We start from the raw sequence: 16651 nt of genomic DNA on the forward strand, positions 1-16651 counted from the left end.
AAGTGAAGTGGATCCATAACAGTGAAGCTCTGGATAGAGATCACTCAAATTTAAAAACATCGGAGTCTTCCTGCTCTGCTACTGTGACTTTTCTGAACCTTGCATACACTCACCTATTGACTTATGACTTTAACTGTAGCGTAACAACAGAAGATAACAAAGAGCAGCTTTTTACCTTCAGTACTCGGTCATCAGGTAAGAAACCAGGAGAGATTCTGAAGAACTTTTCAAAATAACTTCACATTAATCTGACTAATTACTTAAAATATCTGCTCATTTTATTGATTTGAAGCTTTAATTGACTGAACTTAGTTAGAAAAGTCCACTGAATTTTATTCAGGTGAGAAATCAAATACTGCAACAACAATAAAATCAGAAACTACAACTGGAAACACAACAAAAGAGCTGGAAATCATGGATGATTCAACAAAATTACCAGGTAATCAACAATATTCAGCATATTTTCTATATTTCTTTATTTAAGAATGAAATGTTTTCATTTCAGATGACTTTTTTTTCCTCTGTATTCATCTACATTAAAAAACAAAAACAATCAGAAAATGACATTTAAAATATTCTTTTCATGCTTTTATGCTCTGTCTCCAGGCTCATGCTGGTACAGGCTCATCATTGTGCCTCTGGGTTTAGCAGCACTTATAGCAGCTGTTGTGGTCATCAACATCTGGACAAGAGCTGGTGAGAATATTCACATATAAGCAAGAAGGGTTGATAAACCTAACATGAAGCTCTGAAGAAGCACAGGTTTATGATTTTGTATTTTACAGATGTGTAAAGATGATAGAATATGAAAATGTCAAATCTTCTGGTGGTGTCTGTCAGATCTCACTGATCAGCACATCAACATGCTTTATATTTGCACAAGGAGCAGAAGCTTTTAAAAAGAGACTCGTTATTTTTGCTTTAGTCACAGTTTGAACAACAATTTTGAAATCTTGATATGATCTTTTTAGAACCACAGTGACTTTTCTAAAATACCTGCCTGCATCAGCTGTAAAAAGCTCTTCCTCCTTGTACTGTGTTTTTTGGGGGTGACCATTGTTTTTCATCAGTTTTCAGCAGGCAGGGGTAGCTTTTGGAGGTTTTCTGGACCAAGAAGATAGGAACACATGTTTGGCACGTTGTTTTCTCTTTCTGCAGAGGCCTCCTGTACAGCATGGTTGTTGTAAAAAGAATACGCATACCTACATTTTTTTTTTTTTTTTTTACATCTGCATTTGCTGATCATTTCTGAACTTGGAAAACATGCTCTCACTATTATTTCCAAAACACTCCTGTTTGCACTTTAATCTTGGGTAATACATTTCAAAGCCATTTTTAATTTCTTTCTTTTTCAGCTGCAGAAACTTAGTTTAGAGTGTTTGAGCTTAGTTTTATGAGCCTGAGCCTGGATACAAAGTAATTTGTATCCAGGTGTGGTCGAATCTGGTTGCACTCAAATGAGTTTTGATTGATTGATGATGTAATCACACACACTGTTATCTTTAACAAATTTGAACATAATGCAATCTGTAAAATAAAAAAAAATATTCTAAGCAGAAAGTCTGTTTTGCATCTCACACTTCAGTCACTTTTGGTGTCGTGTTTCCAGTCTTTAACTCTCATGTTATTTTAAGAACAAGCACTCCTACCTGTCCCAGTTCTATAAGTGCACCCTATCTTCATTTATTTCTCTCCTTTTGAGCTCTTTGACAACACTTTCCAGCATCCTGTGACCAGTTTGTGCTTTCATTACTACAAATGTAAATTTGGATTGGATTTTTTGCCCTATCCTGTTAGCTTCTCTATTTGACTTTAAAGTACATTTAAATATGCCATTCAGCCACATCTTCGAGACCTGCCTGTCACAGTCAGGCTGCAAAGCTGACTGTGTGGATAAAGGAGGTGAACCCAAGTGCAGACACTCTAAAACAAAACTCAAACTTAACAGAAAGCGAGCCGTTTATTAAAGCTGGTAAGACATTGCAAAAGAAAAGGCAGAGGTGATGCTAAACAGTAACCTAAACTGGGGAAACTAAAGATAAACATAAAAAATCCAAAACATGAAACTTGACGTGGATACGTGATACATGACACATGATACATGGAACATGGTGGCGCAAAGGACAAAAGACGACCTGACACTGAACAACAGAGGACAGAGGACTTAAGTACACACAGAGATAATGAGGGGATGTGGAACAGGTGGGAACACAGCTGGGACAAATCAGACCTAACGAGTGTTAGGTCTAGGGAGTGTGAACATTTCATTCTGTGGATTGCATTGCTCTACTGAAAATAAATCTCTTGTAAACTGGTTCATTCATTATAGAAGGTGATAATTTATACTTTGCATGTCCTACTTCTAGTAAACTTTTCCCCTAAAAAGCATAATTGGATACTGAAATGTTTAAAAGTAAAGAATCATTCATCTTCTGCAGCTTTAAAATGTCTAAAAGACACTCTGTGGTTTTCTGACCTGTGTCTGGTTGTCATTAGAGGCTAAAACCTGCAGAGTGATGCTGGTGCTGTCGTATCCACATTTGCACCAAAACACTTCCCCTTCAGTTCTCAGAAAGAGACACTTAAATAAGATGTAATGAGGAAGAAACAATGTACCAATGAAGTGACAATAGTTGGGCCTGTGAGTTTGTTGCCTCTGCACATCTATGCAAATTAATGTTTCTACCCTGTTGGCCTTACTTTCAGTCACGAATAAAAAAAGAGAATGAAATTAAAATTTACAGTAATCTTCACTAATGTTCCAGTTTGTGTTTTAATGAGACAGTCTGAGCTGAAAATTGTATGATTGAAATGTTTACTATTAACAACACAGGCATGAGCCACAAAAAACCAATATGTTGAACTTTATGAAAGTGTAATAACCAACACCCTCAGCTGTGAGAACAGTTTGCTGTTACACTTAGTTTAAATGTCTAAAGGACATTTAGTGTGTGAAGCGTCTGTGTTTCTGACGGTAACACTTCTACATTCTCACCAACTCTGCCCCTTCACTTCTCAGAAAAACAACACTTCACAAACACAGTGAGGGACCAACAAGTATCAGAGCAAGAAGATATAATCTTACCTTCACAAACGGACAGTGGGATTATCATAAGTCACTGAGCTACATTCGGCTGTCTGCTCTACGTGTTCGTTTTAGATTTACAGGGTTTGATGGCCTGCAGTGACCTTTGACCTCTTTAATATTGTTTGGTTCCCCAGCCATTTTATAAACAACAGAAATTGTCAGAGAAAGGAATTCCTGAACAGTTAGAGTGAGGTAGTGAGATAACAACCACAGGAATCGCCACAGGGAGCACTGTGACTGTCATTAGTGTGAGAAACGGGAAGGAGAAATACCGAGAAGCATGATGGCTGAATTCAGATGGATTCACATGTTTTTATCAGTGATACTAATGCTTCAATTAACAGGTAAGAATACAGATACATTTATAAATGAGATTACAAAAGTTTACACTGAGGACATTATTGATTTTATCTTCTCAGCAGATTCTGAATTGTATGAATTTATTACCTCACTAATAACAGGGAAGTTGATACATTTATTTTTCAGAAGCTCAAGAAGAAAGTGAGAAAAGAGAGACTAAGAGAAATGATGGTTAAATCTATTTAGCTTAAAGTGTTTTTATTGCTTTACCTGTGCTTCAGTTGGTAAGGATACATCCAACATGTGTATGAGAGAAAGATTTAATGAAAACCATACAAATGCAAACATGTGTGTATAACTATCCAAAATTATCTGCGCTCTGACATGCAGTGTTAACATTTTTGATTCTCTGTTATATTCTCAGGAGCACTAAGTGGAGATCTATTGCTCTCCTTCACTGTCAGAGATGGAGATAAAGTCACTTTGCCTTGTGAAAACGTGATCAACAATCATCACAACTGTCACACTACCACCTGGCTCTTCACTGATTCAAGAGGAAAAGCAGCAGTAGAGCTGGTTAATCATGGACAGCTCAAAGAAAAAGCCAAATCAGACAGACTGAGCGTTACAGCAGAATGCTCACTGGTTATAAAGAAGGTCACAGCTGAGGATGTTGGTCATTACACCTGCAGACAGTTTAGAGGCAATCCAGGGAAACAGCAACGTCTAGATGCTGTGGTTTATTTGTCTGTTGTCATCGGTGAGTATTTACACCACATCAGACCACCAGTATTTACAAGCTGTGAACAACTAAACAATATGCCAACACCTTAGATCTATTTAAAAAAAAAAAAAGATTTATTATAAAAAATGTTTGTTTGTTTTTTTTTCTTGCATGTCATCTTCACCAGTGACTGAACAGAAGAAAGCTGATCAGCTGACTTTAAACTGCTCTGTACAGGTATATGGACAGTGCAAATATAAAGTGAGGTGGATCCATAACAGTGTTGCTCTGGACAGAGATCACTCAAAATTTAAAACATCACAGTCTTCATGCTCTGCTACTGTGACTTTTCTGAAACTTCAATATAGTCAGATATCAAGTTCTGACTTTAAGTGTAACGTAACAACAGAAGAAAACAAAAAGCAATTTTTTACCTTCAGCCATCAGTCATCAGGTAAAAAACCAGGAGAGATTCTGATGAGAAAATCACTTTGTGATGTGAGTAAAGAACTTTTAATTAGCTAAATTTGATATTTTGTTTGGGTGAATGCAGTAACATCAGCAACAGCAACAAGAAAAACAACAATAACAACAGCAGCAGCATCAACATCAACAACAAGAAAAGCAACAACAGCAGCAGCTCCATCACAGTCTGATAACCCAGGTCCTACTGGGGTTTTTTGTTTGTTTGTTTTTGCCTTTTCAAAAACATTATTCAATATCTAACTAGTGTAATAATGGGGGGGGGGGGGGGGGGGGTGTTTAAGTCACATGCATGTCATATTTGCATTTTTTCTACCTCTCAGACATTGAACAGTAAATGAAAAGCTTCAGATATTTGTGTTCAGGTGCAGCTCTGGTGTGGCCGTACATCCTCGTGGCTGTTATTTCTGCAGCACTTTTGATCTTTGCTGTGAAACTGATTGTACTGAAGAGAGGTGAGAGAAATCCCACATTAAATATTAAAGCTGAATCTTCTCTGTGGTCAAGTGTGTAACCCTGTTTTTCTTTTCTTTTCAGGGAACAAAACACAAGCCAATGAAAATGTGAGTTTAAAAATAATCTTTACTACACATTTTAATTCTAGATCAGAGGTGATGCAGTGGTTGGTGCAGCAAAAGATCAAGAAAAGAAAAAAGAGGGTGCAAAATTCATTTTTGCTTTGATTTTATAATTATTAACTCCAAAAATGACCTCAGCCTATATGCGAAGTCCTTTCTGACCACAAAAAACAACATAGACATGCCAAACTGGTAGTTGGACTGTTGTGTTGCATTTTATATGTTTTATCATTTTGCCTATCTATGATTGTTGCAGATGTTTTAACACTCACATTGTCATATTGCAAGTAACTGAAAGTTGCACTGATGTAATGCTTATATTTATTCAGGCCTTGACCTCAAACCCTTCAGTCACTCATAAAATAATAAGATCACACTCACCACAACTTCTGCTGTTTGAATTTGTTCTTCAACATTCTAAAACTCACTTTACAACGTGAGACTGTGCAAGCGATAGATTTCAAACTGAAGGGAAGTGAACTGGTGCCGCCGAACTAAGCCAAAAGAAGTGGTAACACATTTTGAGCGATAACATGACATCGTTGGCAGAGATGGGTCAGTGTAAATCTTCCTGCATGTCAGTGGGCAGTAATTACGTTTTCTTTACTGTGTAGGCGGATCATGAAGATGGTGTTTCCTACATCTCCATCAGCTACACCAATAAGGCTTACAGTGAAAACAAAGTAATGCATATGATCAATGTTTCCAGCTTCATCGGTGCATTAGTAAATGATGTTTTCACTGTGTTGTGCTACATGTGGTGAAACATCCTGTGCTCTGTGTGCTTCCAGGTTGGGGGTAAATGTGACAGTGATGAGACAGTTATCTACTCCACTGTGAAAGCTTCCTCCACAGATCCCAGCAGCCTCTATGCTACCATAAAGTAAACAAAAAGGAAACTTAATCATCAGGTCATTGCCTCTGTGAAAAAGCTTTGTCTCTATAAGAATTATCAGTTTGCTCAGTTTAAAAGGAGGAAGCAGCTGTGTGAGTGCTTAAAAAGCAGAATTTGTGACACATTTTGTTTTGTAACATTTGCAAGGTTTCATTTTTATTTTATCTTTTGTTCAAAGTTTTGAAATGATGTACATAGATGTTTTTATTTTGCTATTTGCCTGTAAACTTTCTGTAACAGCAGTAATGTATAAGTTTAGTTTCATTTTTGTGTCTTATTATGGTACGCATCAAAAGCAGGATTAAATTGAATCAGGCATTAGAGTGGGAGGATATGTCTTTACCTGAATGACATAAATAATTTTACATGAAAGAATGTGAAAGTTTTATTATGTGGGTTGCATTTCTCTACTGAAAACAAACCTTCCCTCTGGTGAGCAGGTTTTTTCACAAAGGGCTTAAACTTATCTAAATGAAGAAATTCAGTTCGACACCTGAGATTGATCATAAATCAGGACACATACATATGAGAGTTAAAGTGAAAGGAGACGATATCCACTGCAAGTTTAGAATATCTAAAGGACACACAGGCTACACACACAGTGACATTAAACTGCTCTGTGTCCACGTATGAAGAATGCAAATACACTGTGAAATGACTCTATAACAATGACAATGGCGTGTGCATATCACAGTCTACCTGCTCAGCTAGTGTGACCTTTACAACATCTGATCATATTTACACATCCAACAATTGTTGGAGATTTTGAAGTGCAAAGTGACACATGGTGGAAAAGGTGGATGGTGGATGTTTTTCCCATTGACTGACTTGGAGAGTGGCCTAAAAAAGTAAATAACAGCACTGGTCAGTGTTAAACAGATTTAAGCACCTGCTCCTATCAAAGTTTAGTGTTGGATTATTTAGACCTTGATCAGATCAATAACATTGAACAAATACACTTATTTCATTACATGACAAGCTTACTTGTCGTCTGTGATCAAGTACAAGTAAAACCCAGTAAATTTTCTGCTTCCTTCCAAAAGTCAGTGAAAACAGTTGTTCAGTAAAGTTAGAGTCATAAGCACAACTATACCCAAGTATATTACTTTAACCAGGCCTAAGGAACTTTCCCTGAACCTGTTTTTTCTTTTAACCACAAGGGTGTATATACAAAATACAACAATAGGAAACCCAACAACAGTGTTTTCAGTTTGGAATTATATTGGATATTATATTATTTAGATTTATATGTTATATTTTCTGTTCTGTCCTTCTTGGCTTGTTCTCTTTTATTTACAGTTTTATTTTTGTTGCCTGCGCTTTCTAATAAATTTCACTTCCTTTGTCTTGCCTCCTTGATTAGTTGCTGCAGTGTTTGTTTTCCCATCTAGTTGACCTTCCCTCATTACCTGTTGTGTATTTAAACATACATTTCTACTGGAGTGTATACTTGCTTACTCGATTAGTTGCGGCAGTGTTTGTTTCCCTTTCATTTCCTCGTTGTGGGTGTAACCACTCATTCTGTTCTAAGCTTACTGTCTGTCTGCTTGTGAGTTTTCCTGTTGTATATTCAGTTTTGTTTGATGGATATTGTTATCTGGTCCCTGTTGGATTTTTCTTGCCCCAATAAAAGTTTGGCTTTTGTTTTCCACAGTCTGCATTTTGGATCCACACTTTTCATTCAACATTACTGTTTTGTTATTAGTTTTATGTCTACTGGAGTGTATAATGGAAGATGTTAGGCTGAAGTTCACCATGTTACATTCTATTTTTATTCATTTATTTTTTTTTACCAGTTTTATCAGTTTCGTTTATTTTTGTAACAATTACTGTTGTCCAGCAGGGGGTGCTGTATAATAATTGTAACAAACTAAGCTGGGGAAACAGCAAAAGCAGAGGAGGTAATGATGAACTCCAGTTATTACTTGTTGGTATCTACTTAATACCAAATAGACACATACACTAGCTGATTAAAAAACATAAAATAAAATAAAATAAAATTTTTAAAAAAGGAGAACTTTTTTTCATATTTTATTTTTATTTTTTCATGAATGAGTGCTCTTTATGTAAATAAGATGCCTGTGATGTTTCTTTAAGCAAAGCTTAATAATGCTGTCTTAAAAATGAAAAAATAAACATCCAAATTCAAACTTTCTCTGCTTAAGTATGTCATTAACCTGCACTCTGAACGGTAATGGTAACATTTCTACTTCTCTGGCATATTCTCAGTAGATCTTTCTCTTTCTTTACTGTCAGAGATGGAGATAAAATCACTTTGGAGGAAAGGAAAACAAAGGAACAAAGGAAGTAAAACCCAAGACAATGCACACATGGAACACATGCTCACCAAAATAAGACAGGAAATGAGAAAGCTAAACAGAGAAAACAATCAGGGGTGCTAGTTCTAGTCATTATGCAAATCCAGTGTTATGAGGTTGGGGAAATCTGCAATCAGATGAGACTGAAGCAGTCACTTGGATGAGTGGCACTGAAAATGTGAAAACCTGCCACTGCATCCACATGAACAGAACCAACTTTTACACTAAGGGAGGAATAAAGCCAAAGCAACTAGGACCTGAGAACTAAATACACAAAAGACTACAGGAAGTTAATATGAATATCATACAAACCAGGAATCACAATGAATATTTAAATAAACAAAACTCAACATTTTATTTTTAGGTTTCAAGAAAGTAAAGCAAGTTAAGATACAAAATATTCCCACTTATGTTTATTCTGGTCATTTGTGGATAACACCTCCCCCACTCTGGTGCTGTTGTAGCCACATTATCAACAAAAAAATAATCATAATTAATTATTTTTTAGAATTAATTAAAAATTAATTGAACCAGCTAAATCATTAAGAGCAAAGTCTTGATCACCATCGCCAACATGGATTCTGTTGTTTAATAAACACTGAACAAGCAATATGAGTTTGCACAAGGCAGAATGTCACACTGCACAATGTAATGTCATTCTTGATACAAATACATACTCTGATATATGGCAGTGGACAGGAAGTGTGCTGTGGCTTCAGTGGAGATAAAACTCTACAACACATTATTTAATATCCTATAAAATTACTCTTATTTACATCCACCAAAGTTAGTAAGACTGCAGTGTCAGTTTGGTTGAGAAGTGGTCTACACATTTGAAAAACTGAGGGAATTCATATGATCTAAATTTAAAAATAAATACAACAAATAACCATAACATTAAAAATAACCACAGCCTGAATGAGGAGGAGACAGGAAGTAAACTAGATAGGCATGTGTCTTTGACAAATACAACAGAGTTTGCCTGTTATAGATGTGACAAAATGAGAAGGAAAACCAGAACAAAACGTGATGATTGAATACAAATTATTCAACATTTCTCTGTTTTTGTTGCTTCTTTTTTCAGGTAAGGAAACTTATATTTACAACTAAAACCTTTTTGCTATTTTACTTAATCTCAACAACAAATTTCAAACACACATTTTCAGATATGAAACTTAATTAGCTTTGCAAACCTCTTCCTACTGTAACATTTTATCAGCATCTAACTTACTGATTAGATTATTGTTAAGATTAACAGATGCATGAAGTGGTTTTGAATAATTCACTGTCTTAATGATAGACTTCTGTTATTGATAAGTATGTTCAGTTACAATAGTCACCAAAATCTTATTTTGTCTCAATTATTAGCTTTAATTTCTACATCTATTTTCTTTTACCTACTTTAGCTTTTATGCTGTTATACTATCTGTTTGCTTTCTGCATTTATTTTTATATTCCTCCTTTGGAGTCTTTGTGGAGCAAATCAGCTGAACTTGTTTTTTCGAACTGTTTGTTAAGTAATGTGAGGAGAGAAAGCTGAAAGTCTTTATGAGGACGTCATGATTCACTAATTAAAGGAAGCTCTTCATGCATCTAGACAATGTCTGTGTTTTTTTTATATTTGTGCTTCAGTTTGAAGGTAAGGATACATTTAACATTCTATTTTCTTTTGAGTTTTACTTTATTTTGAAATCCAAGACAGCTGTGCTTTTGTTTGACAACCCAAACCGAGTTTTTTGTTAGTTCTTTTGTGATAAGAATGTAAATCATCTCCGTTCAGACAAGTAATGTTTTTGATTCTCTGTTATATTCTCAGGAGATCTAAGTGGAGATCTTTCACTCTCCTTCACTGTCAGAGATGGAGATAAAGTCACTTTGCCTTGTGAAAACGTGATCAACAATCATCACAACTGTCACACTACCACCTGGCTCTTCACTGATTCAAGAGGAAAAGCAGCAGTAGAGCTGGTTAATCTTGGACAGATCAAAGAAACAGACAAATCAGACAGACTGAGTGTTACAGCAGAATGCTCACTGGTTATAAAGAAGGTCACAGCTGAGGATGTTGGTCGTTACACCTGCAGACAGTTTAGAGGCAATCCAGGGAGACAGCAAGGTCCAGATGCTGTGGTTCATCTGTCTGATGTCATCAGTGAGTATTTACACCACAATATGTTGGCGTTCAAACTGTGTTGTTAGAGCAACATAATGAAACATTACAGTTAATAAAAAGAACTAACTGTTTTAATTCTTCTTTCATTTCATCTTCACCAGTGACTGAACAGAAGAGCAGGGATCAGGTGACTTTAAACTGCTCTGTGCAGGTACATGGACATTGTGAACACAAAGTGAAGTGGATCCATTACAGTGAAGCTCTGAATAGAGATTACTCAAACATAAAAACATTACAGTCTTCCTGCTCTGCTACTGTGACTTTTGTAAATTCTTTATACAGTCACATATCTAACTCTGACTTTAAGTGTAACGTAACAACAGAAGATGATAAAGAGCAGCTTTTTACCTTCAGCCCTCATTCATCAGGTAAGAAAGGAGGAGAGATTTTAATGATTATGATGAACTTTTGAAAATAACTTTACATTATCTGCTTATTTTATCAACTTAAAGTTTTAACTGACCAAATATAAAGAGAGTATATTAGTGAAAGGTCCACTGAATTTAATTTTTTCATTTAGGCGAAGAAACAATTACAACAACAACAGTTAAATTGGAAATCACAATTGAAAATACAATAAGAGCAGGTCTGGGGACAAAAGAGTTGGAAAGCATGGAAGGTTCAAGAAAATTACAAAGTAATGCCAACTTGTCTTCTGTATCATTTTTCCTCCACTTTCTGAATTTCAGAATGAAAAGTTTGAGGTTTGTGTTGTGTGTTTTGCAAAGAAAAATTTAAAATATGCTTTTCGTGTTTTCTTTATCTTCCCAGGCTGGTCCTGGTACAGGCTCATCATTGTGGCTCTGGGTTTAGCAGCACTTATTGCTGCTGTTGTGATCGTCAACATCTGGATAAGAGTTGGTGAGAACAATTATATATACACAAGATTTTGTTTGTGGAAGCTAAAGTTGACTCCTTACTTGGTCCTTTTAGGGAAAAAAGCACAGATGGAGGAAAACACGGTGAGTTTGTTAACTTTTTTCGGACTAAGTATACACAATAAATAGATGATCACACTGAATTTTGGATAAAACTGTATTTTCTGGCTATTATACATTAATTATAATCATGACTAAAAGTGTACCTCCTCATGAACAAGTAGAACCCATCAGGATAAAAGAAAATCTTTAGTTTGTCGGCTTATTAGTCTGATTGTGCTAAATGCAAAATGCAGTTACAGTTTTAATGAAGTTCATTATTCTGTATTTTACAGATGTGCAAAGATGAGGATGATGATGGAGCAGTGAACTATGAAAATGTCCAATCTTCTGATGAAGTTTGACCGACCCTCCTGCTTCTGTCAGATCTCACATATCAGCACATCAACATGCTGTATATTTTCTTTTTACCTTCATACTCAACCTTTTAAACAGAGACTCGTGCTCTTGCTTTAGTCACAGTTTGGATAACGATACTGAAACTGTGATACTATCTCCTACTTTGAAAACCAAAGTGACTTTTATTTGTTTTTTGTTTCTTTTGTTTTGTTTTTTGAAGTGACCAGTATTTTTAATGGTTTTTCAACATTTATGTGCTTTGTCTCAGAGGCCTTGAGGACAGCCTGGATATTTCTTGATAAACTAGGATAATGATTTCTCCCCGATTCAAAGATTTACCAGCCATTTTTCCTATACCTTTCTGTTCAGCAGAGGCAAGAGCTTAGTTTTATCACTCTGTGTGAGGAAGAGCTGATTTAATCAGAACTAAATTAGCTTTATATCATTAATGCCAAAGTGCTGTTAAGAATCCAGTCTGTACTTCAGTCAGCTTTGATCTAACACCACGCACTGTTATCTCGATTTGAGCATAATGAAATCTATCAAATAAATAATTCTTTCTGGAGGACTCTTAACGGTCTTAACTTGTTGGTTGAGGCCGATTGGGACCCTTTAGTGACTTCAGCTTGCTCATCGAGGATGATTTGACTTTTATTGTGGCTAGTTTGTCTTTTATTTATTTCCTTCCCCTTTGGGTTTTGTTTTTGTTTGTTTTTTACTATATTAACTGTGTTCCACATCTTTCTGCTCCCGTAATTACCCCCTGCTGTTCCCCCCTTTTAGAAATGCTTTCCTTCTAGTGTACACCCGTAGTCAACACATCAAAGAGACTTCAAACACAAAAAACTAAACAAAAAAAACAACTTTATTCATTTATTTTGTAATAATTTTGACTTGAATGTAGCTCATTTTCATTAGAAAAAAAGACTTGAGAGAAACGCATTTTTATGAAAGACAGGCATTTTGATTTAATATTCACATTTTATTTTGATTTCCACGCAGTAACTTCACTTGTTCTAAAGGCTCACCAACCTTTACACATTTCCCTGAGTGATGGCTTTCTCACAAAGTTTACACACGCAACCCGGACAGGTATTATGCCTTAAGTCACAGCTGCAGGCTGAGACTCTCGTCTCTGTCTCAGTGCTACTACACACATTTGATGGACTAACAGGTTGTTCCTTCATCTCTTCCATCAGGAACAGAGCCCCCGGGCTCTCTCCCAGGGAACTGCAGCCACCACTGAACAGCATCATTCCCAAAGTCAACAAGCTTTGCAATAGCTTTAAATATCTGCATTAAAATGGGAAAGTCTGACACCATTATCCTCAGTCAAAAATTCTTTTTTTAAGCTGCTGTTTTTCCCAGTTAAGCCTAATTTGTGTGTCCAGGTACATCCAATTCATTTTAATAAACATATCTGTGACAAAAGGATTCTGCTCTGTAGAAAAGTAAAAAAAAAGAAAAGTCAAAGTAAACATCTGTCTTTTCCGCTATATACAGTATAGTATATAGAGAGATGAGACTACGAGGCTCCAATTACATCAGTGCAAAAAACCAAATAGATATAAGAACAGTAAGAAAATAGATATACACCAAATATAATAAATATACACAAAAGTACGTCTTTGTGTTTCCATTTAAACAGAAAAAAAACTTGGCACAGAAAACAGACAGATGAAATGGGATGGAGAAGGTGTACATAAATTATACAACATACCAGAGTACATTGCACATAAATATTGTTTCTATAAAACACAACATATTTGTTTTGGACAGCTCTGATAATGTAAAAATGTTTTAGAGATCCTATATTATTTGAAAGTACGTATTGTCTTAACTTTAAATAAGCTGTGATCCAATTACACCAGAAGTGATTCGGGTGTTACTCCACCTGTTTATAATCTCTCACACTCAATAAAATATGTTAAACGGGCGATGTTGCAGTGATACCCCTGCTCCAGCCAGTTTCCCCAAACTCCTCATCATGCAACTTTAACCTGTAACGTGCAGTTTACCTGCATAAAATGGCAAGCAATTGGTTTCACATGATATGCTATGTGAAAGAAAACTAAGATTTTAAGAAAACCCACTCATAGCACTAATAGTAATAAAAATGAGCAGGATTATTTGCTACTTACGCAAAAGTCAGCAAGCTAGTTGATGACATTTTAGAAATCAATTCTTAGTTAATGACATCGTCTTCCATCTTCTCAGTTATAATTATAGAAGATGTGTCTCTGCATGACATAAGATTGAGTGTAAGGAGCTCCCCCAAGAGGACCCAAACACAGGACAAACACCTCAAACCAACTTTTAAGCATGCTGGTTCAAGGATGGTGATTTGAGCTTGTCCTGCAGCCACAAGAGAATTGTGCACCTTGCAGTCAATGAACTCCTCTGTATGCCAAAGTTTTCTAGAGTCAAAAGTGAGGCCGTCTCTCTGACAGCTAAAGCTTCTCCTAAATTAGACCATGCAACACGATAATGACCTCAAGCACCGCAGCAAATCTATAGCATGGTAGTCCAGACCTCAAACTGACTGAAATGCTGTGTTTAAAGGAATGCTTGCAAATGTCAATGAATTTAAGCAGCTGAAGTTATTGCTGCTAACTGCTGGTTCTGTGAACTAATCATAGAATCATTGCGATATCGAACTAAAACAAATGCCTGAATCCTAAATTGTGGATCTCTCATTGTGGCAATCAAATCACTAAATGTGATTCAGAATTTTTTCTTTTGTATATTGTTACGTCCCCCCCGAAGGGGTCTAGGCATGCGAGTGAGGGGACCAGTAACAAATGAGTCCGGAAACAGAATGAAAAGGAAAACAGTTGTTATATAATAATATAGTTTTATTACAAATGACGTTAACTTAAAGAGCTGGCAACGCCGTTTTACCAATAATGCCAAAGAAACAAAGGAATCACTCGCAGCAACAAAAGAAAGAAAACTACTAAACACAAAAAAGGGAGGCACTTCCCACTTCTAACACTTCCTACTTTACTCCTCACCACGGGGAGACACTCTCAGGGCCCACAAGCCCACCCTGTCACTAGCAGCAGCTAGCTTTACTGCTGCTGAGGCCCACAAGCCCACACTACTCACGTGAAGCAGCTACACTGCTTCCACAACTCCACACTATAGGATCTCTCCCGACACCTTCAACACACAATGTGGGAACACCAGAGAAAAACCACCCTCTCACATCCAGTTCATCCCCAGCTTATAAGACCTCAGAGAGGTGATAGCTGACCGGGCCCAGGTGGTAAATGAGGCCAATGAGCAGCAGCTGTGTCCTGGGAAGAGAGAAGAGCAAGAGAGAGACAGAGGGGTGGAGCAAGAGAGGAAGAGGCAGAGAGAAAACACCACACCCACACAAGGGCAGTTTCAGGAGGCCCAGCTAGGGCCGTAACATATATATTATTTTACATCCAGCGGTTAATAAGAGAGTAGATATTTTGATTATGGTTAGCAAAAATGCAGACTAAAATCTGGATTTAGATACATAAAAGCCTCTTATTCATTCTGTGCCTGGCGCTTGCATTTCTGTACCGTCACATACACTAAGCCCAATTTCTCAATGATTGCCTGACACTGTTCTGGTTAAGTGATGAAAAACTCAGAGGCAGGTTTCATCCACAGCAGTGGATCTGTGTTGAATCAGCAACTTGCAAAACTAAATCAAAACATGGACTATTGATTCTAAAAACAGAAATTGCAACAAAGTTCAACATTTACTACATTTACGCAATTAAATCACCTGAGCAGCTTTACTCATGAAATTATAACAGTAAGCTGAATTTATATGCAGTGAGATTTACTGATCAATTACCAAAGGGAAGATTTATGCCTGTAAAGAAGAGGACTCCCTTACTACTATTTATATTATAATCTGTATAGCACTTTCGGAGCACACCTTTCACTTTATTAAAAGCACCTTATCTAGCACTTTATTTAGCATCGCACTTTAGGTATAGATTTGCACATGAAGAACATTTGCACACAAGAAGTTTAATAATTTACTGAATATTTATTGTGTATTTTAAAATTAGTTGGTAGCCTTTGTTCCAGGTCCTGCACAGCTGCTTCTCATCAAGGAATGTGGTGATTGTCTGTGAAAAGGAAAGGTTGTGATTGAAAGCAAATAAGGTTTACCAGTATGGAGAATTAACGCAAATGTGTGTGTGAAAAAACTAGGAATAAAAGGGGTGCAAAGAAGCGACTGTAAGATGTGATTACTGACCTTTCTTTCCTGTGTCTTCTCAAGGGTGTTTAGGCAAATGTTTCCCCCAGGGGTCCAGACACCATTTAAAGGTTCTGGGAGAGGCCATGGGTTAAGGGAGTGTGGGGAATCCTTTGTGCTTGGGTTTTTATAATAATAGGTATGGTGTCAGATTAAAGTGTAAAATATTTAATAATATGAAAATGTAAAATGTATTCTTAATTTGATGTGTTGTATAATGTGGGGCAAGGTTGGGATTTAAGAACTTAACTGTTAGTTGAATAATGGTTTAGCCTGTGACAGCTGAAAGTATTTAAGGCTGCTAGTTGTCAGTAGATGTGTGAGTTGTTTGTGAGGAGAGCTCCATGAAGATTAAATACTTTTTGTTCCACTAGTTTGTCTTGGTCTGCCTCACTGTAAAGCCAGCTGCAAAAGGCCACCTTGTTACAATGCCATAAAGAAGATTGTCATGAAAAGTAGGTGGCATCTGACCTACTGTAACCTGTTGAGCAAAGAGGTCTTTTCAGCTCCTCTGTCTGATTTTTCTTTTCTTAAAAAAAACAAAAAACAAACAAACATGTTTTTAAAGT

General features: G+C 36.5%; 1 protein-coding gene across 1 annotated transcript; it reads left to right on the top strand.

Moving 5' to 3' along the window:
• Positions 1 to 9410: 9410 nt before the first annotated feature.
• Positions 9411 to 13096, top strand: LOC134643491 (uncharacterized). Its single transcript, XM_063495884.1, has 7 exons — positions 9411 to 9470; positions 10203 to 10538; positions 10661 to 10927; positions 11080 to 11196; positions 11331 to 11420; positions 11493 to 11521; positions 11773 to 13096. The coding sequence occupies exons 1-7, from the start codon at positions 9416 to 9418 to the stop codon at positions 11839 to 11841; spliced, it is 963 nt and encodes a 320-aa protein (XP_063351954.1). The 5' UTR covers positions 9411 to 9415; the 3' UTR covers positions 11842 to 13096.
• The last annotated feature ends 3555 nt before the right edge of the window (positions 13097 to 16651 follow it).

Source organism: Pelmatolapia mariae, linkage group LG15 (assembly GCF_036321145.2).
Source record: "Pelmatolapia mariae isolate MD_Pm_ZW linkage group LG15, Pm_UMD_F_2, whole genome shotgun sequence".
Lineage (NCBI taxonomy): Eukaryota > Metazoa > Chordata > Actinopteri > Cichliformes > Cichlidae > Pelmatolapia > Pelmatolapia mariae.

Excerpts from the sequence above, each read along its gene's own strand:
- LOC134643491 (XM_063495884.1), top strand. The coding sequence starts at position 9,416 with ATGATTGAATACAAATTATTCAACATTTCTCTGTTTTTGTTGCTTCTT. Across the intron at positions 10,928-11,079 it reads CTTCAGCCCTCATTCATCAG|GCGAAGAAACAATTACAACA; the intron begins GTAAGAAAGGAG and ends TTTTTCATTTAG. Across the intron at positions 11,421-11,492 it reads CAACATCTGGATAAGAGTTG|GGAAAAAAGCACAGATGGAG; the intron begins GTGAGAACAATT and ends TGGTCCTTTTAG.